Source organism: Varanus komodoensis, unplaced genomic scaffold (assembly GCF_004798865.1).
Source record: "Varanus komodoensis strain SLA01 unplaced genomic scaffold, ASM479886v1 scaffold43, whole genome shotgun sequence".
In the NCBI taxonomy this organism is placed as follows: domain Eukaryota; kingdom Metazoa; phylum Chordata; class Lepidosauria; order Squamata; family Varanidae; genus Varanus; species Varanus komodoensis.
The window spans coordinates 1,990,489-2,016,390 of NW_025335985.1; the positions used below are offsets into that span (position 1 = coordinate 1,990,489).

General features: G+C 38.2%; 1 protein-coding gene across 9 annotated transcripts in view; it reads left to right on the forward strand.

Annotated features, from left to right (window-relative positions):
• DNAH6 (dynein axonemal heavy chain 6) overlaps positions 1 to 25,902 on the forward strand; it is a 171,264-nt gene that overhangs the window by 82,338 nt on the left and 63,024 nt on the right. For 7 of the 9 annotated variants that reach the window (XR_006416059.1, XM_044443961.1, XM_044443959.1 and 4 more), the window contains 13 exons: positions 1,017 to 1,160; positions 1,685 to 1,906; positions 3,069 to 3,216; positions 4,938 to 5,095; positions 6,712 to 6,843; positions 11,621 to 11,792; positions 13,710 to 13,856; positions 13,954 to 14,027; positions 19,500 to 19,654; positions 20,028 to 20,259; positions 23,907 to 24,059; positions 24,345 to 24,485; positions 25,400 to 25,642. Coding sequence is in view for 8 of the 9 variants with exons in the window: in XM_044443961.1 (XP_044299896.1) it covers positions 1,017 to 1,160; positions 1,685 to 1,906; positions 3,069 to 3,216; positions 4,938 to 5,095; positions 6,712 to 6,843; positions 11,621 to 11,792; positions 13,710 to 13,856; positions 13,954 to 14,027; positions 19,500 to 19,654; positions 20,028 to 20,259; positions 23,907 to 24,059; positions 24,345 to 24,485; positions 25,400 to 25,642 (2,121 nt within the window). In the remaining variant the exon portion in view is untranslated. The remainder of the gene's footprint in view (positions 1 to 1,016; positions 1,161 to 1,684; positions 1,907 to 3,068; positions 3,217 to 4,937; positions 5,096 to 6,711; positions 6,844 to 11,620; positions 11,793 to 13,709; positions 13,857 to 13,953; positions 14,028 to 19,499; positions 19,655 to 20,027; positions 20,260 to 23,906; positions 24,060 to 24,344; positions 24,486 to 25,399; positions 25,643 to 25,902) is intronic. The other 2 variants (XM_044443962.1, XM_044443963.1) reach the window with 2 other exon arrangements.

Consider the following 25,902-nt stretch of genomic DNA (forward strand, 5'->3'; position numbering starts at 1 on the left):
TTGATCTAGAAGCCACACTTCTGGCTATGCAACCAAGGGTGGCGTTCGCCCTCTTGACCACCGCATCACACTGCTGGCCCATGTTTAGCCTGCAGTCAACCAGTACCCCGAGGTCCCTTTCACACGTGCTGCTCTCCAGCCACTTGTCACCTAACCTGTACTTATGACACCTATTCCTATGCCCCAAGTGCAAACATTGAACGCCATCCTGTTGTCTCCTGCCCACTTCCATAGTCTGTTCAGATCCTTTTGGATCTGGAGTACCTGCTCCTCAGTTGTGGCCACTGCTCCAGTTTTAGTATCATCTGCGAATTTGATCAGCAGACTGTTCACCCCTTCTTCCATGTCATTTATGAAAAGATTAAACAGGATTGGCCCCAGGACAGAGCCCTGGGGGACCCCACTTGTCACTGGCCACCATCCTGATGATTCCCCACTAATGGTTACCCTCTGCTTTCGGTCAGTCAGCCATGCCCTAACCCACCAGACAGTGCTTTGATCTATCCCAAAACTCCTCAGTTTCTCCACCAGGATGTCATGGGACACTCTGTCAAAGGCCTTGCTGAAATCCAGGTATACCACATCCACTGCATCCCCTCCATCTAGCCATCTCGAAACCTTGTCATAGAATTCCACAAGGTTTGTCTGGCAGGACCTGTTTTTGTAGACTTGTGAAAGACAGTTCATTTGGGGGACATATGTGGGCCAGAGGTTTCCCACACAGGAGCTAAATAGAACTGCAGCAGACTATAATTGTGATTTCATGACTTGCTTGTCATGATTCTTGGATGATGTTGCAAATGTACATTGGCTTTGATCCACAAATGGCTTTCTACCAATAAATCCATTCATATCTATGGAGTTGTACTGTAATGTGTATTATCATGTTATTATCCAGGGAAATGGATTTTAACTTCACCCATTTTTTGTTAAGATTTTTTCCCTTTCTTATTTTGGTATGAAAAGATATGTATGTTTTTAAAAATTATTTTGATTTCTTTTGCCTGTGTGTGCAGGAACAGTCAAGATTGAATTCTCTTGTGTGCCAGACTTTTGTTTTCTGTTATCTGTGGTCACTGGGTGGAAATTTAACTGAGAACTATTGGGATGGTTTTGATACATTTATAAGACAACAATTTGAAGACAATCCAGATGCCAAGGTATAAAATATACTATATTGCTAACATATTTTCTTATATTTGTGAGAATGATTGGGTAGGTATGAGGGAGTGACTTTATTTACTAAGTGATGAAGGAAGGGCATCAACTTCTTTATGCCATATGACTAAATCTAGGTATTGAAAACAGGTTCTGGGAACAAGCCCTGACTGAGATTAAGCCCTTTGTTAAAACAAGGTATCTGTGAATTTTCATGGCATCTGCTGTGATACAATATGTATAGTATAGTTTATCTGATACAGAATGAACTATAGTGTACTAAATTCTGAAAAGTTTTTATTTCATTGCATGGTGCTGCCCTTAATGATTATGGGGAAAGACCTGAAAATATGTTAACAGTTTCTGCAGCAATTAAAGAATCTGAATAAGCTATACATTTATGGGAAAGTTATTTAGAACTTATACAAAAAGAACTGTTTTCCAGTTTCACAATGCATCCTCCCTCCCTCCCTCCCTCCCTCCCTTCATCTTGACAAAAACAATTATGATTGTTTTATCTTTCTAGCTTCCAACCTCTGGTGATCTGTGGAGTGTTTACATTGATTTTGATACAAAGCGCCTGGACCCTTGGGAGAGAATTATACCTGCATTTAAATACAGTCATACAGTTCCATTTTTTGAAATGCTGGTTCCTACTACTGATACTGTGCGCTACGGCTTTCTAATGGAAAAATTACTTGCTGTTAAACATTCTGTGCTGTTTACAGGAATCACTGGAGTTGGTAAGGTAAGAATTCCTTGAGTACACAAGAGAATAACTGGATAATTGGAATAAACCAATGATATCAAATTTGCTGAGAGTTACTAAATAAATATTTTTGGGGACATTATTTTGAATAAGGGAAGGGCCCAGCTAGATGTGATGATTTATCACACAGTTTAGCCTTAGATAGCTGTTTTAGTTTAGCATTTAACCAGTTAGGATGATACATCGCTAGATTGGGATTGTGGTGTTGAAGGAAGGGAGGGGGCTCTAACTCTTTACCCCACTGCAATTCCAATAATTTTTCCCCTTAAAGTGAATGGCAGGTGTGCTGCTTCCCACTTCTACTCACGATCACAAAGAAAACAAATTTACCCCCACCCATGTTCCAGTTTGTCTTGGACCCCTTCTACACTGGCATTTAGTTAAACAACAGATTATTTATTAGATTTATATCCTGACTTTTTTAAAGAACTCAAAGCAACTTACACCATTATCCTCCTGCTACTCTCAGTCTTATCCCCACTGCAACAGGTTAGGCTCCAGTCTGTGACTGGCCCAAAGTCATCCAATTGGCTCCATGGCTGAGCAGAGACTAGAACCCAGATCATCTGAGTCCTAGACCTCTGGTGTTAACTGCTACATCACCACACTGGCTCTCAGTTATACAATGTTATACACTTATTCAATGCCAAACTTGGTGTTAGGACTGGAAATTCCTAGGGAGGATGAAGGAAGATGGGCAGTGTTGCAGTGAGGGGCATGAATTCTGCACTTGGATAAATGATTAATGTAATAGTAATCTTTATCATATTAATATTTTTCATCCTGTGATGAAAGTAAAAATAAAAGAAGAGGTCTTAGAACAAATGTTGAATTATAAATATTCTGCTATTTAATCTATTTGATGTACTGGATTGTTACATTTTTCAAAAGGAAGAAATTTCACAATTTGTTTTGCATGTGTCTGTGAAAATCCTAATCAAGCTAGTTACATTAGCAACTTGATAGTAGAAAAATTGCATATGCATATATTAAAAATGATATGACATTAAAGGAACAATTCATCTAGATTTCTCTAAATAGTTTGAAGGACAACATAAGTGGTAGAACTGAATATTTAGAGTGGATTACAGAAATTCTTGTGTTGATATTGCAATAAATTTCACTCTTCTGTCACTTAAAGTCTGTCGTTGCAAGGGCATTGCTAAACCGAATACAAGATGAAGCTGGCTATGTTCCTGTTTACCTAAATTTCTCTGCTCAGACTTCATCAATAAGGACACAGGAGATTATTGAATCCAAATTAGAAAAGAAAAGAAAAAATATTTTAGGTAAAAAGATTTAATGATATACTTTTTCTTGAATTGTGCTGTTTGTATACCCTAACTCTTGTAGTTAAATCTTTTATTTTTTACTGACTCAGTTGACAGCAGGCAGAGCTGTGTTGATCAGATAAAAAGACAGAAAACTCCTACAGTATATGTTGGTATCCCTCCAAAATGATGGGGAAAATTACGTAGTATTTTTCAGAATTTGGAAAGCTGTAGTTAAAAAGAAGGCACACAGATTTGTCTGATATTAAGGCAGCTGATAATAGTCTGTAATGTAATGTAGTTCATCCAGGTTAACACAGGAGGGCAGCATTGACATTTGAAAAATCTAATGCATTTGTCTTTGCATGTCATAATTAAACAAATATTTATTTAACCTGTAGTTACTGTTTATTGTGGGCACATTGCAGTCATCTTCATCAACATCTCCCATCAATTCTTCTTTGTACACAGGAATTCCCTGCTGATTATATTTGCCCCCTCCTAGGGGTTGTTAAACAATATAAATGTGCAAAATAATATAATATCTGTTTTACTTAAGAGGTAAATCTAATCAAGTGCATTATCTAAGAACATGACCAAATCAGAAATATTGAACATCCATATCAGTGTCAGTTCAGGTCATGGTAATTCTTTTTGTTGTTGATTAAAATTGCCTGAAGGAGAAATTGTATCAAAATACAAGGCTTCAATGAAGGATAACAATTCTGTGTAAAGATAGGCATACATAAATTCAGTATCACAGCCTATCCATCCAGAAAGGATTGCATTACTTTTAGCATCAGGGCAATAACAATCTGCAACTTTGTATTTGCATTTATTTTTCTCCTCTCTTAGCCATTTTGTTGTCTTTCCCCAAAATAGATCAGTGAGATAAATTCTGAATGGTAAAACTTGATTCTTCAATTAGCTTTTGTCCTTGTACAACCTTTTGAAACCGTCTATTTCTGTGTATATTAGTCTGAAAACCATCAGGTTCTACTATAAAGCAGCATGGTCTAGAATATGTAGTGATTTGTGAGAAACAGCCTTATGATCATAGTCACAAGTTAAAGCCCAAACCAGAAAGATGCAGTAGTTCTGCAACAAAGTAGAAAATGGTTCTTTCCCCACAGGCCACCCCCACAGACAAATTCAAATATCTCACAGTTTGAAATGACTTCTTGCTGAAGAAAATATTTTTATTATTATTTTTATGTCCTACAGACTTGAGGTCTAGGACTAGAAAAGAATTTCTGGAGATCCTGCAAGGGACCAGCTTTTGCAGTTCCTTGTTAGGGAGATAAGGGAAGCTTCAATTGTAATGCATAAGCAGAATAGGACCAAATCTGAAAATGCCATACTAGACAGCAGGAAAATTGTGTAGAACAGAATGCGCAATTCAAGGAAAGTGCATGTATTGCAAAGAATGCAGTACTGACATTTATGTGAGTTGAGTTTCCAAGAATTTTCACAATTCTGTGGGAAAATTGAAAGTGAATTATAAAGGACCAAAAAGATTAATCTCTGGAAAAACCATTACAAACCACAGTGGTTTATTATTTACTGATATTCTTAAATTAAGACAATTTGAAGTTTTGAAATAATCAGCTTTTTCTGAGCCAGCTGTCCTTTCCACTTAGAGATGCATTTAACACTAGGAACTAGATATTTTTTGAAGTGAAGGTAAGCCATATATATGTAGTGTTATATTTAGCACTGGTTTATTCATTCTTGCTTAGGGGCACCGGGGAAAAAAAGAGTTGTCATTTTTGTGGATGATCTAAACATGCCTAAACTGGATCGTTATGGCTCTCAGCCCCCAATTGAGCTACTCAGGCAATACCAGGACTTTGGAGGGTTCTATGACAGAGAAAAACTGTTTTGGAAGGAAATACATGTAAGTCTGCCTTCAGTTAGTTGTGATTTTTGATGTTATAACTTATATGCATGCTATTCCGATACAAGTTGTCCTGAAATAATGTTACGATTGATCCATCAGCTGTGTCCTTACTTGGATAAGCATTGCCTTGCAACAGTGACCCATGCTCTGGTAACTTCCCTGTTGGATTACTGTAATGTGTTCTGCGTGGGGCTGCCCTTGAAGATGGTCCAGATACTTCAATTGGTTCAGAATAGAGCTGCCAGGATGTTAACGGGGCCCAGACAATTTTCACATATAATGCCAGTCCTCTACTGGTTATTATTTATTTATTTATTTATTTATTTATTATTAAAACATTTTTATGCCACCCCATTGGTTACACTGGCTACCAATTGAAGTCTGGGCCCAATTTGAGGTGCTAGTTATAATTTATAAAGCCCTAAATGGCTTGAGTCTGGGATACCTGAGGGAGCACCTTCCTCCCTATGTGCCCTCCCACCCCTTGAGATCTGTGGTGGAGGTCCTGCTCCAGGAGCCCTTCTTGAAGGAGATTAGGAGGGAGAGTACCCAGAGGAGAGCCTTCTCTGTGGTGGCGCCCTGACTATGGAATACACTCCCCAGAGAGGTTTGCCTGGCGCCCACGTTATATTTTTATAGCGTCAGGCAAACCCCTTTTTATTTTCCCACTATTTTAATGCTTAATTGATTTTAAACATTTTGAACAGGGGTTTTAGTATACTAACTGTTGGATGCTGCGGTGTTTGTTTCATTCTACTCAGTTCTTGTAACCTGTCCTGAGACATTTGTAGTGGATTGGCTAGAACAGCTTTTAATAAATAAATTTTCCAAAAAAAGAGCAAGAAGATTGACTCTTGTGAGGGATCTGTTAAATGTAGCATTCCCTTTCTTTTTACAAAGGCATAACCACCACTTGTTTCAGTCTGTGTCAGATGTCAAGCCCTCAGTGGTATTGTCTCCTCAATATGAAGATTTAACACCTACATAAGCCATCATTTTTGTGTATATTTCCAGTATATTTCAGATAGAGTGAATACATTGTCAACGGTTGGAATAAAAATGTCTGTGGCAAATACAGTTTGAGAAAGATGAAATGTCTGATTTTTGAGTGACTTGTGGGGCAATAAAGAGACAGTTAAGTTTTCTGGATTTGTGAGCCTTTGCTCTAGTCATTGGCTTTTGAAGAAAATAGTTAAAACTTGATTCTGTTAAAATGCACTGAGAGGCAATCCACTAGAGGACAGCAGATTTCTGGTAAAATTCCTCTTGCACTTGACAGAGTCAGAACTTACAGAATTGTCTGTGCATACTTCAAACCTTCTGGGGACTCTTATACTTGAAAGCTGTGGAAGAACATTGAATGAGACAGGGTTCAAGAGACCACAAAAACTTTAGTATAAGTTGAGCTGTCTTGACTTTTAAAAAGTTTACAGGTTTTCATAAGTACATTTAGATGCCAAATTAAAGGTAAAACTAGGGAATTGATCATGTTAGATTAGTTGTGTTCGCTAAAAATCCAGATATTTTAACATAGAAACAGGACTACAGAGAAGAAGATTAAAGACATTATTAAGTATTATGTTCTGACACACAATGTCTGATCTTTTCCCCAGGATGTAACTATTTCTTCAGCCTGTGCACCTCCAGGTGGGGGACGTAATCCAGTTACACCACGTTTCATAAGACACTTTGCTATGCTATGTCTTCCAACACCTTCTGAGCATAGCCTTAAACAAATTTTTCAGGTCAGTAGCAACAAAGAACAAAAAATAGATTGCTCTGTATATATTGGTATAGCATACTCTTCTGAGTCTGAGCCTGTACAAATCCTTAGGAGTATGCATCACTTCCTGAAGTGGTGTACATTTGTTAGATCCTATCTGTGGAGGTTAGCTGAATAATTATTTATATGTAAATAATTAGCCAATTGGTAATCTTTCAAACCTGCTTCAATTTTGCGGCAGAACTTAATGTGATCTTAATAGCATAATCCAGTAGATGTCTACTTAGATGTAAGTTCCATCTAATTGTCCTGTTGAAGGACTGACTTCCATGTGTGTGTATATAAGGTTGTAACACAAATGTTCCTTCCGTACTCTTTTTTCACATAAGTAAATTCTTTAAAAATCATTGTATGTTGATTAATGTGACAAGCCAGACTTTCTCAGCTTTAATATGGTTTAGATGCTAGGTAAATATAAATATACAATTTTATAATTTATATATTTTTAATTTAATTTAATTTAATTAATAAAAAAATATATATTTTGTTTTACTGAGTGTTGCAATCCCATACTTGATTCATTAAAATATGTATTCGGCAGGGTGTATGCTGTATGCAGGTCAAATGTTATGAATGATAAGAATTGTCATTTTCAAGCAGGACAGCAATAAGCATTGCATCACATTTTTTCTATACAGTGTCCATCATGCTAAATCACATATTGATATATTTATCTGTGTCTGTATTTACGTTATCCTACCTTCATATCTATGGCTTTGCGATTTAGTTAGGTCAAAGGTCAGCAACAAATCCTTTCTTATTTACACATAAGTAAATAAGAACATGGTATATATACTGGTACGCTATCTTACTAGGAAGGAGATACACCATTCAGGAAACACTTTCTCAGATTTCTCCTTCCTGAAGTCAAACCTGAAGACTTCAGGCTAATTTGGCTTATTTTCTTTGGTTATGAGAACATGAATGGGCTCTGGAATATGCTGGGTTGGCCCAACAACTCTTAGTTGTCTAACATTGAATTAATTTACAAGGATGTAAGTTAAATGACCCCTTCATGGATCACTGCCTTGCTGTGGTGAAGGGGCTTGTGTAGTGCAATGAAGCTATGAGCTTTGCCATGCAGGGGCACCCAAGACAGAAAGGTCATAGCAGAGAGCTCTGGCAAAAGCTGATCCACTGGAGAAGGAAATGGCAACCCATTCCAGTAACCTTGCCATGAAAACCCCATGGACAGTACCAAAAGGCAAAAAGATATGATGCTGGAAGATGAGGCCCTCGGGTCAGAAGGTGTCCAGTGTGCTACTGGGGAAGAGCAGAGGGCTAGTACTAGTAGCGCCAGAAAGAATGAAGCGACTGGGTCAAAGCCGAAAGGACACTCAGTTGCAGATGTATCTAGTGGTGAAAGGAAAGTCTGATGCTGTAAAGAACAATACAGCATAGGAACCTGGAACATAAGATCTATGAATCAAGGTAAGCTGGATGTGGTCAAACATGAGATGTCAAGACTGAACATTGACATCTTGGGAATCAGTGAACTAAAATGGACAGGAATGGGTGAATTTAATTCGGATGACCATCAGGTATACTACTGCAGGAAAGAATCCCTCAGAAGAAATGGAGTAGCCTTCACAGTCAATAAAAGAGTAGGAAAAGCAGTACTGTGATACAATCTCCAAAATGACAGAAAGATCTCAGTTCGAATCCAAGGCAACCCATTCAACATCACAGTAGTCCTTGTCTATGCCCCAACCACTGATGCTGAAGGGGCTGAAGTTGACCAGTTCTATGAAGGGCTACAATACCTTCTAGAATTAACACCATTAATGATGTCCTTATCATCATGGGGGATTGGAATGCTAAAGCAGGAAGCCAAAAGATAACCGGATTAACAGGCAAGTTTGACCAAGGAGTACAAAATGAAGCTGGTCAAAGGCTGGCAAAATTTTGTCAAGAGAACACGCTGGTCCTAGCAAACACTCTTTTCCAACAACCCAAGAGATGACTCTACACATGGACCTCACCAAATGGTCAACATAGAAATCAGATTGACTATGTGCTCTGCAGCCAAAGATGGAGATGCTCTATACAGTCAGTAAAAACAAGACAAGGAGCTGACTGTGGCTCAGACCATGAGTTTCTTGTTGCAAAATTTAGGCTTAAATTGAAGAAAGTAGGGAAAAACACTAGGCCACTCAGGTATGACCTAAATCATATCCCTGATGAATATACAGTGGAGGTGACAAATAGATTTAAGGAATTAGATCTGATAGACAGAGTGCCTGAAGAACTATGGACGGAGGTTTATAACATTGTACAAGAGATAGCAACTAAAACCATTCCAAAGAAAAAGAAATGCAAGAAAGCAAAATGGCTATCTGAGGAAGCTTTACAAATAGTTGAGGAAAGAAGAGAAGTGAAAGGCAAGGGAGAAAGAGAAAGATATACCCAATTGAATGCAGAATTCCAGAGAATAGCTGGAAGAGATAGGAATGCTTTCTTAAATGAACAGTGTAAAGAAATAGAAGAAAACAATAGAATAGGGAGGACCAGAGATCTCTTCAAAAAAATTGGAGATATGAAGGGAACATTTCATGCAAAGACTGGCATGATAAAGGACCAGAATGGCAGGGACCTAACAAAGGCAGAAGAGATTAAGGTGGCAAGATTACACAGAAGAACTATACAAGAAAGAGCTTAACGTCCCTGATAACCACAAGGGGGTGGTCACTGACCTCGAGCCTGACATTCTGGAATGTGAAGTCAAATGGGCCTTAGGAAGTCTGAGCAACACCAAATCTAGTGGAGGTGACAGTATTCCCGCTGAGCTATTTGAATCCTAAAAGACGATGCAGTTAAAATGCTACACTCAGTATGCCAGCAAATTTGGAAAACTGAACAGTGGGCACAGGATTGGAAAAGATCAGTTAACATTCTGATCCCAAAGAAGGGCAGTGCCAAAGAATGTTCGAACTACTGTACCATTGCACTCATTTCACATGCTAGCAAAGGTATGCTCAAAATCCTACAAGCTAGGCTCCAGCAGTATGTGGACCGAGAACTATCAGAAGTACAGGCAGGATTTCGAAGAGGGAGAGGAACTAGAGATCAAATTGCCAACATACAACATGGAGAAAGCCAGGGAGTTCCAGAAAAACATCTACTTCTGCTTCATTGACTATGCTAAAGCCTTTGATTGTGTGGATAACTACAAATTGTGGCAAGTTCTTAAAGAGATAGGAGTAACAGACCATCTTATCTGTCTCTTGAGAAACCTATATGCTGGTCAAGAAGCAACAGTGAGAACTGGACACTGAACCACTGATTGGTTCAATATTCAGAAAGGAGTTCAGCAAGACTGTATACTGTCACCCTGCCTATTTAACTTATATGCAGAGCACAGCACATCATGAGAAAGGCGGGGCTTGATGAATCACAAGCTGGAATTAAGACTGCTGGGAGAAATATCAACAGTCTCAGATATGCAGATGATACCACTCGAATGGCAAAAAGTGAAGAGGAACTAAAGAGCCTCTTAATGCGGGTAGGAGTGCAAAAGTTGGCTTGAAACTCAACATTAAGATCATGGCATCCGGTCCTATCACTTCCTGCAAATAGATGGGGAAGAAATGGAGGTAGTGACAGATTTTATTTTCCTGGGCTCCAAGGTCACCGCAGACGGTGACTGCACCCAAGAAATTGAAAGACGCTTGTTCCTTGAGAGGAAAGCTATGGCAAATCTAGACAGCATACTAAAAAGCAGAGACATCACCCTGCCGACAAAAATTCATATAGTCAAGGCTATTGTTTTCCCAGCTGTAATGTATGGCTGTAAAAGTTGGACCATAAGGAAGGCTGAGTGCCGAAGAATTGAGGCCTTTGAATTGTGGTGCTGGAGGAGACTCCTGCGAGTCCCTTGGACCGCAAGGCGATCAAACCAGTCAGTCTTAGAGGAGATCAACCCTGACTGCTCTTCAGAAGGCCAGATCCTGAAGATGAAACTAAAATATTTTGGCCATCTAATGAGAAGAAAGGACTCATTGGAGAAGACCCTAATGCTGGGAACAATTGACAGCAAAAGAAGAAGGGGACTGCAAAGGATGAGGTGGCTAGATGGAGTCACTGAAGCAGTCGGTGTGAGCTTAGGTGGACTCTGGGGGATGATGGAGGACAGGAAAGCCTGGGGGAATGTTGTCCATGGGGTTGTGACGGGTTGGACATGACTTTGCAACTAACAACAAGTTAAATGGGGCTCTGATGCCAACTGAAGGAAGTACTCAGCATCGCAATGGACTTCAGATGCCAGAGTGTTTATTTATCTTCTGAAAGGATGATGTAGAAAATAACCTTCATTCAAAGGAATATATATGGGAATATAGATGTATAAGAGAATATTAAACCACCTTGACTGCCTTATATGCAAAGTAATTGTTTGAAGAAGGACCTTTTGGAATGCAACATGTTGGTACACTCATTATTTGTGTTGTGTAAGTGAATAAATGTCCTGCATACCTTCAAGAATCTTTGTAATAGTGCTTGGTGCCTTCATGAATGCTCATTCACACACAATGCATCTATTAGTACAGTATTTATATGAATATAGGACATTTTTCACATTTTAAACTTCAGATAAAGCACTGTAGTTAGTTTTAAAATAAATTTTGGAATTGTAGCCAGTTTGACTAGAATAAAGATGAGAAGCAAAATAAAACTTTAATTTTAAAGTTAAATTTTAAGTGGTTGTGCTTGAACATTCTTTCTGTCAATTTTCTTCGGTCTAGGCTATTCTAAAAGGCTTTTTGGCTGACTTCTCTGTAGCAGTAAAGCAGAGTGCAAAAAGTATTGTGGATGCTGCTGTTGAAATATATCAAAGAATGAGCATTGATCTCCTTCCAACACCAGCAAAATCCCATTATGTGTTTAATTTACGTGATTTGTCAAAGTGTGTACAAGGTAACGTGTATATTTTCCATATGGCATGTTTTCTGTTCCAGTTCTCTGCTCCCATTTTCTATCATTTTTCCTAGTAATTTCTCACTAATCATCATTGTTGTGAGCGAGTCACTTCCCTCTTTCCCTCCCTTCAGAATGAAATCTTAAAAGCACTTGTATTTTATTTCTGCTTCATCATCTCTGTTTATCACACATAACAGATTAACAAGCTACTTACCAGAGTTGGGTTAGTGTTATAAATGAAATATGGATGCCTGTCCAAAAGAACAGTTGATCCTGGAGGGGGCATGCGGTCTTGACAAACATTGACAAACATTGATTCTTGTAGCTGATTTGAATTGCTCTGGTAGAAGAACACCAGCAACAAGTACCATGTTCTTTCCCCACAAATGGAATGTGCTTTCAGTGGGTCTGAATGCTGCAACCCAGCAAGCTGACAAGTCAGGGTAACAGTCTGAACAACACACTTCTCTAGCTGCTGTGAAGAAACAGGGACATTTTTAACTTTGCCTCTGTAGTGTATAAAAAGCCTCTGTGGCTTTCTGAAAAACTCCATATGGGACTTATAAAATGCAAGTGCCCTACAAGCATCAAGCATATGCAAAGTCAATTTGATCTGGGTGGCAGGCAAAGAAAAGACTGCAGGCAAGACAACATCCTGATTAACAAGAAAATCTGACAGCAAAGAAGGATCCATGCAAAGCACTGCCTTGTCCTTATGATAGAACGTGTAAGGAGGATCCACTTAGAGGCTGCACATAGCTAGCTGGCCTCATGTGAATCACCAAACTGACTGCCATGACAAAATCCACCTTCCAAGATAATAAGCAGAAGTCCACCATAACAAGAAGCTCAAAATGTTTTGATACTAGGGCCTATAGAATGAGACAGACTCCACTGTGGTACCAGAGACTATATGGGGATGTATGTGCTGACCTCTCTGTCACACAGACTGCTCAATTTCTGTTGTGAGACCTGTCCAACACCTATCTTCTCCTGGCCCAGGCTGTCAACTCCACCTCTGGTTCTGCTTTCTCTTCATTTCCATGGGCTGGTTGGTTGTCACTCCCTTCATCCTGGATTGCCAGCTTGATCTGATACTGAGGCTCATTGAGATTCTACATCCATTTCATCTTCACTGTCTGAGCTTGCATTCCCATCAAAAGTATAAATTGTTTGTGTGTATTCTTGCACCTTGTCCCGGTGCCCATGCATGACACATGCAATGTTCTTGAGTTCCATGAACCTATCCTTCTGAAACTTTGCAGGTTTTTTTCTTAGGGAAACCTCTAGGCTGCTTGGCATTTTCTGAACAATACTTCAGAAGGAGCAAAGGGAAATAATCATATGATCCTTGGGAGACCATCAAAGTGTCAGGGCTGCTTACCTGAATTTTTTCATCCAGTTTGGCCAAAATATTTCCCATGATATTTACCTAGTGTTAAAGCAATTGGAAAACTTGTTGGTGTATTGATTAATAACTTCCTCTTTTTTGAACTCCCATAGAGTGGTGAATGATAGAAAGATACATTTGTAGGTTCGAATGTATTGGTTGTATTTGTTAAAAATCTCTTAGCAAATTTATTTATTCTATTTTACCTTATTTTACATATACTTTTCTTCTTTCTGTATTTGTTTATGTTAAGAAAATAAAAAATTAAAAAGATATTTACCCAGTCTTGATGCAAGACTCAAAACTTCAGATATATGAAACAGCTTGGTTTCAAGTACCAAAGTGAAAATGAGTCCAAGTCAAAATGGATAGCTCTGAATCAGTTTGAGTAGAATCAAGACATTTTCTGATGAGTTGAATCTAGGACTGAGACCAATCCTCTAAGGCAATGTACATCTCTAATGTCTTTCAGTAGCCATTTTCTACATTTTTAAGTGACAGTATTTATGTCTTATTCTGTACAGGTATATTACAGTGTGATCCTGGGTCTGTTCGAGACCAAGCCCAGGTATTCAGGCTGTTCTGTCATGAGTGCCAGAGAGTTTTTCATGACCGCCTCATCTGTAGTGAAGATAAACAATATTTTTACTCTATGTTAGCTGACATGGCCAGTAAGGATACTTACTTTACCAGCATATATTGTATTTAATATGCAAACTTTGTACATGTATGATTAAAAATTAACTAACAACATATTTTAATTTGTAGGCAAACATTTTGGAGTCTCAGTTGATCCAGATTCATTTGTATCTAAGCCAATTTTATTTGGGGATTACATAAAGGTGAGCTTTCCGTATAATAATATATGTATTTCCTTCAGCAAGAGGCTTTGTGCTCTGAAAACTAAAGATGATATAAACATGTAATAAATACATTTTTAAAATGCCTTTAGGAATTATGTCCAATGTTGCTACATAACATACTTGGGGTCCTCAACCCAAATCAGGTTGCAACCGAGTGTAAGGAGTTAAGGTAAAGCATTAAAGTTTTCATACTGTCCCCCACCCCATTTTAACTTGGATTCGGCCTTCCATGCCTCCCATTCAATGTGTAAAATAACCATTCATATGATTGCAATCAACGTAATTATTATTAACCATTATTATGGAGTCATGTCTAGCTTGACACTCTCTTTCTTAGTCTTAGTTCATAAAACAGTACTAAACCTGCATTGCAGTGGTTGCTTTCCCAAAGGATTGGGATGGTCCTGTGTATGGAGATACTAAATAGTGATTCCAGCCCAGAAGCTCACATTTGACAGTTTGGCAGTTGTTGAAATTGGAAGAGAGCTAGTAGTTCAGAAAATAAAAATAGAAATAAAAAAAATGAGAAGGTTCATTTCACTGGCATCCAGCATACCTGAAGTCAGACTCTCTCAACAGCCTCTGCGGTTATTTCTAAAAGGAATTGCTTAGTATAATCATACAGTCACTCAACTGAAACTGATGGGACCTGCTGAAATAATCACATACTCTGTATGATTCAGTACATGCCTATTTTGAGAATCCACACTACTTCTGGCCTTTAAGAAAAAAAATACTGACTTGAAATGCATCGGGTCTCAATAAACAGTACTTCTTCCAGTGTACCTTTCTAGGCTCACCTTGCAGCTAGGATTCTATCAAGAATTCCAGTAGCTTGAATTGTTGGTGTTATGTGCCATCAAATAGTCTCTGATTTATGGCAACCCAATGAATGAAAGTCCTCCAAAATGTCCTGTCCATGACAGCTCCATTCAGCTCTCCCTTGTTCAAGGCTTCCTTCATGAATTCAGTCATCTCGTATTTGGTCTTTCCTTTTGTCTTCATTGTATGACTTTTCCTCCAGGGATCCATGCCTTCTCATGATGTATCTAAAGTATATGACAGCCTCAGTTTTGTAATTTTTGCCTCTAGGACCCACTTGTTTGCATTTCAGTTGGTCCACAGCATTTGCAAAGTTCTCCTCCAGCACCATGTTTTGAACGCATTGATTTTCTTCCTGCCAGCTTTCTTCACTGTCCAGATGTCATACCCATTGAGAATAGAGTGGTTTGGATGAACTTGACTTTGGTCTCTAGTGAAACGTCCTTATACTTGATGATCTTTTCTTTTTCCTTCATTGCTGCCCTCCAAAGTTTCAGTTGTCTTTGCATTTCTTGGCAGCAGTCTCCCTTTGAATTGATGACTGAGCTGAGAAAACAGAAATCTTTCACAAATTCTGTTTCTTCAATATTAACATTAATCTGTAAATCTTCTGTGGACATGATTTCTGTTTTCTTAATATTCAGCTGCAGCCCTCCTTTTGTACTTTCTTCTTTCACTTTTAACAGTAGTCATTCCAGTCATTACTGTTTTCTGCCCATAGTATGGTGTCATATCTTAAAGTAGTGATGTTTCTTCTATCAGTGTTCACGCCTTCCTCTGATTCTAATCCAGCTTTCCTTACAATATGTTCTGCATACAGTTTAAACAGATAGGGAGATAAAATACATCCTTGTCTGACTCCTTTTCATTTTGTTTCTCTGTATTCTGTCCTCACTGCAGCTTCTTATCCATCAAGACAACTGAGACACGCCTATTTCTTTCAGGACCATTCATAGCTCCTTGTAATCCCGCACAGTTGAAGGCTTTGTTCTAGTTTATAAAGCACAAACTGATTTTTCCCCTGATATTATTGATGTGCTCCAATAAGCAACAAATATTTACAATATGATCTCTAGAGTCTCTTTCTTTTCAGAATCTAGCATGTACATCCAGCTTATCTCGTTCAGTATATGGCAAGATTCTTTTTTGCAACATGTTGAGCATTATTTTGCTTGCATACAGGATTAATGAAATGGTCCTATGGCTGCTGCAACTCTTTTGCCTCTCCTTTCTTAGGGATTGGAAAAGATATTGTCTCCAGTCTGTGGGCCATTGTTTTGTTTTCCATATTTGTTGACATATTTTTGTCAGGCTTTGGACTGATTCATTTTGGAATAGTTCTGTTGGTATCCTATCTACTCCAGGTGCTTTATTGTTTGCAAGTGCTTTCACAAGAGCTTTCATTTCACTTTCTAATATTGCCAGCTCATCATCAGAGGACCCAGTTTCAAAGAGCTTCAAAGAGGTCTGCCACCCTTTCATCTCTTTTATATAGATCTTCTGTATATTCTTTCCACCGTCTCCTTATTATCTTCTGGTCTGGTAGTGTGTTCCCTTGTATGTCTTTTAGTATTACTAATCTAGGTTTGATTTTCCCTTTGATTTCTTGCTTCTTTTGGAAGAGGTCTCTTGTTTTTTCCCCTTTTGTTTTTCTCTTCTATTTCTTTGTACTAGCTATTGTAATAGTTCTTTTTGCCTCTATATGATAGTTGCTGAAAAGTTGTATTCAAGATTTTCAGTCTGTTTATGTCAACTTTTGTTTCTGCTTCATGTCTGTCCTTTGCAACTTTGTGAGCGTTTCTTCTGCCATCCAGCTAGGCTTTTTTTCCTTGTTGCTACAGAAATTGTCTTTTGGCATTCTTCTCTGATATTGTGCCTCGTTTCACAGTTCTGCTCACGGTCAGTTAAGTTGAGCAGTGCAAATCTGTTCTTTATGTGGACTTTTAAATTTTTCAGGGATGTTACTGGAATGATAGTTACATATGTTGATAACTTTTCCGCTAATTCTGATTGATATTATTTATTTTTATTTTTTTATTTATTAAAACATTTTTATGCCGCCCCATTCGCCGAAGCCTCGGGGCGGCTCACATCATTGGTCAGATTATTTGGTCAGATTTTGTATTATGGCCTCTTACTGCCTGTGCTACAACTGGCCTTAGTATTAGAGCCACTCCATTTCTTCTGAGTTTGTCATTTCCAGAGTAAAACACTTAGTGTATTTCTGATTGGAAATGTCCCATTCCAGTCCAGTTTAGTTTGCTCACACCAAATACTGGGATGTTGATTCTTTCCATTTCTTGCTTTACAATTTCTACTTTGCCTTGATGCATGTTCCATATTCCAATTTTATTTATTTTTATTTATTTTATTTATTTATTTTATTTATATCCTGCCTTTTTCCTACAAAGGGCTCAAGGCAGCTTACATCATCCATCTTATCCCCACAACAACAACCCTGTGAGGTAGGTTGGGCTGAGAGTCTGTGACTGGCCCAAAGTCACCCAGTTGGCTCCATGGCTGAGCGGGGACTAGAACCCAGATCGTCTGAGTCCCAGTCCCATGCTCTTAACCACTACGCCACACTGGCTCTCATGCACAGATGTGAATTTTACTTTCACATCTGTGCATGTCAGCTGCTAAATTCCCTTTTGGATTTGATTTAACAGCATCATCAGCAACAGCGCTACTGGTATTTGTCCTTTAACCTTTCCCAGTAACTCATAAAGTCCTTTCCACAGTCAGGTCCTATCTTCTCTATCTCATTGGTTCATTTTGGATTGTTTCATCATAGGGTTTTTGAGGTAAGAAAATTCAGAACTGGATTACCATATTTTTCTTCTATGCAGTACTAACTGAAGTATTTAGTACTGGCATTGACTAAGAAAGATCCTCCACCATTGTCGCCTTCAACTACTGCTGCTGCCCAGTAGCTGCCTTTCAGAAGTTTCTCTGCCCTGTCACCATTTCTGAGACCATTACTTTTTTGCTGATGTGACTGTTACCCTTGAAGAGGGTGCTTGTATCTTAGTTTGGTGTCTCAGGCTTGACCCATTCCACCTTGGGTAACCCTGCTAAGAGACCAGCCTAGTGAGACTATTCTGGCCTCCTGATGGCATTGCTTTCAGCTTCCATGACACTCTAAAACCCCCTCACCACATTAAGGTATGCATCCAAGAGGGGAATAATTTGAGTAGAGATAGAAAATACTGTGGGAATTTGAGCAGTGCATAGAATATTGTCTTAGGTGAATAAAGTGACAAAATGGGAAGTCAACTTGATGTCATACATTTACTAGAATAGCCAGTTTCCTCTGGCTGCCCTTGAAGCAAATGTCTGCTGGTCACGGTCAACATAACTGCATTTATGGGGCTGGGATGTTACTCATAAGGCCAGTTAGTACAACCAGATAAAATTTTCACAAAATTCATGATTCCTGTTTGTTTCCTTTACTATGGTCACGGAATATTCTGAAGTATTTTAACAGACCTGAAATGTCTGTTAGATTCTAAGTGATTCATAATCAGGAATAAGCTCTGAACTAAATGCAGATATGGTAAATCAAATCAGTGCAGAAAGCAAACAGCTGCAGCAGATGGCAGTGGCACAGGCATATGGAAGGAACATGTTGATGGGTTTTTCTTTTCCTTTACATTGGAACTTTTCCTAGAGCCATCTTTGAGGCGCTGAGAAGTAAGTTTAAGCAAATCTGTTTGCCAGATATTTCACTACATAAATATGCCTTGTGTTCATTAAACTGTGTTTCCCCAATGGTAGGCTTAACAAAGAAAAATGTTTAATACAAAGCAATTTCATTAACTCCATTAAGGCTGATAAATGATACTTAGTGGTAGCTGCCATTCCTTAATTCATTCAAAGGGTTGGATGAGGTCCCCACTAATGTTCTTTCTAGGAACACTGCTTAGGAAATCAGTGCTCAATTCATGCATTATTTTCAACAAGAAAGATAATGCATATTTTAAGGGAGTTTATCACAGTGGCCAAGAAACTGGGGTAGAGCTTGGTGTCTGTTAGGTGTAACCAATTGTTTTAAACTGTAAGCCACCTGGATTACTTGGCAGGAAGGTGTTATAGAAATAAAGTCAAATAATATGAGAATAAATAAGTAACAAATTGTGCATTCTATTGAAATTCTTATCTCAGAATTTGGCATAGTTAAAACCTGGAAGGAATTTTTCATTTTGGTGGAAGCCTATACATCTAGTTTTTACTTCCCTCCTTAGAAATGTGCTGAAGCATAGGTAACTGAAGGAAAGAGAGAACTAGTCTGGTAAAAGTAATGGCCAATGTACTGTGGTGTTTCCTATGCATGGATGGTTAAGAGTCAGACAGGGAGGAACAGAGAAAGAGGACATATTCCATTCTCCTCCTACATGAGTTCTTGCATTCATAGAGAATGATCTATATTCATTGTTCACTAATAGCAGGAGGAGAGCTTATTTTTCACCAAGGAACAGCAAAACTCAATGTTTAATTTACTGGAATTTTCATTTTGACTACTGTCACTATCATGAAAAGCTGATTTACTGTTAGTATTTGTGTACTTTCATTATATTGCCATTCCTTTCTATCTTATTCATATTATTTATGAACAAAAATTCTTGCTAGGTTGGCATTGATAAAGCTGATCGACTTTATGAAGAACTAATTGACATAGAAAAGATTATGGGGGTTCTACAGGACTATCTGGATGATTATAATATAACAAGCTCTAAGGAAGTAAAGCTGGTATTCTTCCAAGATGCTGTAGAGCATGTTTCAAGGTAAATAATTACTGTGCCATTAACTGAATATCAATAGCAAAAATAAATTTTTGCATAATTAATAGTAACATCAGTAAAGTTATTATATAGACAGCCCCAACTGTCCCCTCCGGTAGGCAATTTACAAAGGTGGATAGCACCTCTGGAGGGAGCAAAATGACATTTCCACATCCACAAAGGAACTGTTAATACTTCAAGAACATTTTCTAAGGTAGTTGCGGCAAAAAAGACTCTCTGGAATTTTCTCAGAAAAAAGTTTTTGAAAAATGTTGGTTCAGTTCAAGTTGTAACAATATGTTAAAGAAGTAGTAGAAAGGCATGCCTGCTTTAATTAATTTTACCAACTTCAAACATATTCAATTTTTTCCCATAGAATTGCTCGAATGATTCGTCAGGAAAGAGGAAATGCCCTGCTTGTTGGAGTTGGAGGCACAGGCAAGCAGTCTCTAACTAGACTAGCCTCTCATATATGTGGCTACAAATGCTTTCAAATAGAACTAAGCCGTGGTTATAACTATGACTCTTTTCATGAAGATCTTAGGAAGCTATATAAAATGGCAGGGGTGGAAGACAAAGATATGGTTTTTCTTTTCACAGACACACAGGTATGAAAAGCTGAAATAAAAATGAAATTCTCTTTGCTGCTAAAATATTACCTATGTAATAAAATGTTACTTGATTTGCACTCTACTGTTTATACAAAGCAAATGATTCAGGAAGGGAATCATCAGTTTCACTAAATAACTGTAGTTGAAATAATTGATAGAAGTAGGAAATGATTTTCTGGAAGGAAGATGAATGTTTTTATTAATGTTTTAGAACATTTTCATAGCTAAAATTTAATATGCATTTATTGCATTTTTTACTGGTTTTAGTGGCTAGTATTTTTCATTATGTAAGCTGCCTTGTGAAAGCGTCACATGAACAATGTCAGCCAGACTGGTGGTTCACTAAGTGAAACCGCCAGTGGCTTCTGCTTGACAATGCAGTGGGAAGAAGATTTCCCATACTTAATTCTCAATGCTGGGAGAAAGTGATGGAGAGACCAGGCTGGTGCATTGGAATCCCTGTTAACTTACAAAATGTTTGAAAACCTTGCAATAAAACTTTTACCTTGCAGTCAGGGAAATAAACATGCATGACCAAAATATATGCTGTATGTGAAGCAGGCCTACATTGAACTTGTACGTTCTAATTATGTTAGTGCTGAACCCAGATACACTGAAAAATTTTCAAATCCGAATTCAAGATAGCATAGTCTCACTGCATATTCTCTTGCTGCCCGAAGAGGGAGAGAGAAAGCACCACAGCCCTATCACTGCATCTCTGGCTGCTGCCTCCTCGCACCTATCACTTCTGTCTGGTGCACTTTGCCACTGCTTCTCACCCTGTCTTTGCCTCATTGTGTGGAAAGCCACATGGCTAGAAGTGGTTGTGGGTTTTGCGAGCACTCGCCCAAATTTCACAAGACTCAAGTAACCACTCGTGAGTACACAGCTCTCCACATGATTAGGCAAGCAGAGGGTGTTCCGGAGAGTGTTACTGGCCATCCTCAAATGCCACAGTAGAAAAGGGGCTAGCAGGGCTTCCAGGAGCACCTGCTAGAAGCAGTGGCAGGCTGTCCTGAGGGAGAGGAATGTTGCAATTTGTCATTTCACTGCCCCATGTGGGCAAGTTACCCTGCTTAGTGACAGTGCCATCCCTGAAATGACAGCATAATTTCCCTCCAAACCAGAGTGATTTGGGGAGCACAACATGTTTATGGGAGATGGTAGCAGTAGTCCTTTTGCTGGATATTTTATCCCTGTTTTTGAGCCTTATTTCAGTTCGTCAGCCTTGGCAATAGCAGGCCTCATTAGCCCCAGATGGCTGGCATTTTCCCCTTAAAATGTCCTGGGCACAGAATTATTTGAAGTGAGCTGTTATTTCACCTGCAGAATGTTGCTATAAATATGGGATTCAGGGCCAGGAGAGGGATTGCAGGCAATAGATATTGGCCACTAAGAGCAGCTCCACTACTGTTAAAGCAGCAGAACAGATGTTTTAAAAAGAGAAAGGGGCTATCAGCACTGCTACCATGGTAAATCCCCCCATGTAAATGCTCAAGCCATTTTCTGCCACTGCTAGGCAAAATGCCCCCAACCCTAAATATGTTGTCTGTAAATGAGGCAATAAATGTGGAAGGACCATTTGTGCTCAGTATGAGCAAACATGAATACAAAGGCTGGTGCAGCTCTGATGCTAACCAGTATTGGCTGCAGGATAGCTCGCTTTTGACTGTCACCCTAACCTTTATCAGTATTGCACTTCTCCCCATTAATCTCTACTTACATTTGCTGTTACATCAGTCTAGTATGGTTAAAATGAAACTAGGAAACCTAAAATGCCTTAAGATCCCCTCATTAGTAGTGAGGTCTCAAAGACATATCCACATCATTTTAATAGTGGCCACATGGAAACCAAAAACTAGAGGAGCAGAGAGTGCACTCTCCATCTCTAAATAGTGATTCACTGTTGGTGTAAGGAAGCATTGAACAATGAATTAAGTCTCTTCACTGTTCACAGAAGACATATGTGACCAAGATTTTTTTGCCTAGGGCCTTGCCTACCAGTTCACTTCCTGCTTTTACTCAGGATAAACTTGTGCCTTTCACTTTATTCATAATCTAAATTTAGCAAATGATAATCTTACTGCCTCTTACCAATCAGAGAACTGATCAGTGTGATATTCTTTTGAACATAATGAAATCTATTTCATTTCTGTGTAAGACTTTTTCTAGATATATGGATGAGTTTATTACATGGTGTTAAGTCTTTCAGAGAGCTTGAGCAAAATCAGTATCTCACCCAAACTGAAGCAAAAGAGATGATCATCATGATAAGTGCAATCAGATTGTCCAAATCTGAATAAGTAAATTTTATGTGATTAACTAAATTTCATACAACCATTAGTGAAGAACTTGAATATCAAAACAAGCTTTCTAGGAATTAATCAAATCGAAGAGAAATCATGTTTTAGAATGCCATTCTGAATCCACACCAGAGAGGAAGATTGGTATGCACATGAGGATCACCTTGGCACAAACTTTAATCCTTTGACTTTCTCCAAGCTCTCTTGTATTTTACAGGGTTTCAAAGACCTGTAACCTTTCAAAATAGATGTTTTATAGCCATTATAAGACATTGGCCTAATCCAGCCTATTCAATGTCTAGGCTAGATGGAAGAGAGAAAAGTATAAGAGGCTTTTGCAAATTAACTTATCCCAATCAATGACAAAATATAAGATGCTTTCTGTTTGCCCTACCATTTTTGACAAGCTCCACATATATTTACACTGATGGGTGATATACCGATATATTTATTTATACTTATATTGCATCCCACACAAAAATAGATGATTTTGTAATTAGTATTCTATCCTCTCTCTACATACCGAAAGCCAGTCACTTTAAACAACAACAAAGACAGGAACTTTAAAGACTTAAAATGTATAATGGCCAAAGCTTTTGTGGATTAGAGTCCACCATCCGATGAATTATTATCCTAAATTGCAGATTCAGAGAGAGAGAAGGGAGGGTTATAATATTTTTGCTGTGGCACAACTGCTTTGTGTGTATGTGCGTGTGGGGGTCTGCATGTACCTTATCTTGGTACAGTGCTGTCACTGTTCTTTTTGTCCCTTATGCTTGGTAAGGTAACCCTTGAAGAATGGGCCTGGACTGAGTTGTAACCAGCAGAAATCTTCCTTTCGTGGGCAGGCAGCCTGGTTACCTCTCACTTCCCTGTAAGTGTACAAAAGTAAATACAAATAGATAGACCTGGTGGCTAAGGAAGATGCCTCTCCAGAAATTGCCTGAAACTCGTGCTCAGATCATTGGGTGAAACTCAAAGATGATCTTTGAAAAATCCTGTTTTTATCTTTATTTATATATACATATACATTTTCTGACTGTATAAACTGAAATGTGCTGTTTGCCTGTGTGTCATGTATATTGCTTTATCTATGTGTTAGTTTGCTTTTATTGATGGAAATAAATATACCTTAGTCTGCTGCACTCCACACAGCAAAGATGACAAGAAAATAACTTAGTTGAGATCAAATAATTTGATTTTCGTGCTCTGTTTACACATAATTTGCTGTTACTGAAGGCTCCTCTTTAACCACTCACAGAGCTTCAGCTTTGAGGCGGTAGAGAAATGGAATAACAACAACTACAACTTTATAATCCCTTTTTGACACCTGTTCTCTAGATTGTTGTAGAGGAATTTCTGGAAGATATAAATAATATTCTGAATTCTGGAGAGGTACCTAATTTATTTGAAAAGGATGAATTGGAGTTTGTTATGGCAGCTACCCGACCCAAAGCAAAGGAAGCAGGTATAGCAGAGGGCAACAGGGATGAGGTAAGTCACATAAATATTTACTTTAAATGTATTATTTGAAGCCCTTTTAAAGTAATAGTGTCTGTTTGAATTATGGTAAAGGATCTTTCATGTGTTGTAAATTACTTTTTAATGTTGTTGCTATTTTCAGTCAGGATCACAGACTGATCACAGAGGGTAGAAATGGAAATAGCTCATTAAATCACCCAACTACTTGTGTTCTCAGTTTTACTTGTGCCAACAGTCTCATTATTGTGGTCCTTTCCTCTTATTCTTGAATTGACGCTTGTGACTGCATTTTCTCAGGTATTTCAATACTTTATTAATCGAGTCCGCCAGAAACTACATATTGTTTTGTGCATGAGCCCTGTAGGAGATGCTTTTCGAGCACGGTGCCGAATGTTTCCCTCTCTTGTGAATTGTTGCACTATTGACTGGTTTGTGCAGGTAACTGTTTTCAATTGAAGATGTTAATTAACATGTTGAGAAGACTCATGATTCCTGCTTCAGAATATGTGCCCTATCTTCCTCTCCAGTTAAGGTTATGGATATTTCCCACATTCTGTAATGTAGTATATAGTCTCTAACATAACAAAAGTTTATATAATTTTGCTAATGATGAAAAGGTAATATGGTTTTTGCTCTCTTTCTCCATCCATACCTTTTGAGCAACTTCTCTCCTTAAAAATACCAGAATTAGAAATAATTTCTTTTTTCAGTTCTTCTAAACTAACTCTTTGGAAATGTTGCTAGGTTTTTTTTAATAGTCATAAATCTCTCAAAATTCCTTGCATCCTTCAAAAGTTCCCTCACAGTTTCCTTTCATGAGAAATATAGTAGAAGTTCTTCTAATCCCAGGTCTTACCATTTTGCCCAGTCATTATGAGTTCTTTCATCAGCATCCAAGATATACGGTGTCGATGGGTAAACATAGCTTGACTAATAAACCACATTAATATTTTCTGTGTCTCCCTAGAATTTGTTGATGTTGCTGATAAATGGTGCTTAACTTTATCCTTTTACTTCCTTTGAAATGGTTCTTACTGTAAAGTTAAGCATTTGCCTTAACTTCCATCCCATGTAACGATAAATATGTCCTACAATCTCACATTATATACAGGCTTACAGGTTAGCTTCTGTGTACCCGTGCTTTCCTTTACTCTTTCAGTCCCAATTCTGTTGAAAGTTTGAAAATGGAGAAAAGATCTGAATGACGGTAATTGTGAAGCATCAAGGTGCCACAGTGCAAACCAATTTTAACATAGTAATTATTTTCTGAAAAATTTCTGAGGGAAAATGTTTGAGACATTGACTGTATCACTGGATTAAGATTCTTCAGGTAACCTTTCATTCTCTTTTAGTGGCCCAAAGAAGCACTACTTTCTGTTTCAAGGACTTTTTTTATGCATGTTGATCTTGGAAGTGATCGCATGAAAGAGAAACTTTCCATGATGTGTGTAGACATTCACATGAGTGTGACAGAGATGGCAGAGATGTACTATGCTGAGCTCCGGCGGCGCTACTATACAACACCTACCTCCTATTTAGAGTTAATCAATCTTTACTTATCCATGCTAAATGAAAAAAGGAAGCAACTAGTTTCAGTAAGTTGCATTATGTGAACAAGAACACCTTGTTTCTCTCTGCTGTGTATGTTTGTTTTCTTTCTTTTTAAAAAATAGAGCAAGTGATGTTAGCTGCTTTTTTCTGTAAATAATTGGTCTTACAATTTGTTTGTTTCAGTCCAGATCTTTTATATGGCTTTATGAAAAAATCAGGCCTAATATTTCTTGTTAATTTTCTCTGTCATCTGAGCCACACTAGTAGCATTAAATCTCTAATATCATGGATTTTAGGGAAGTTG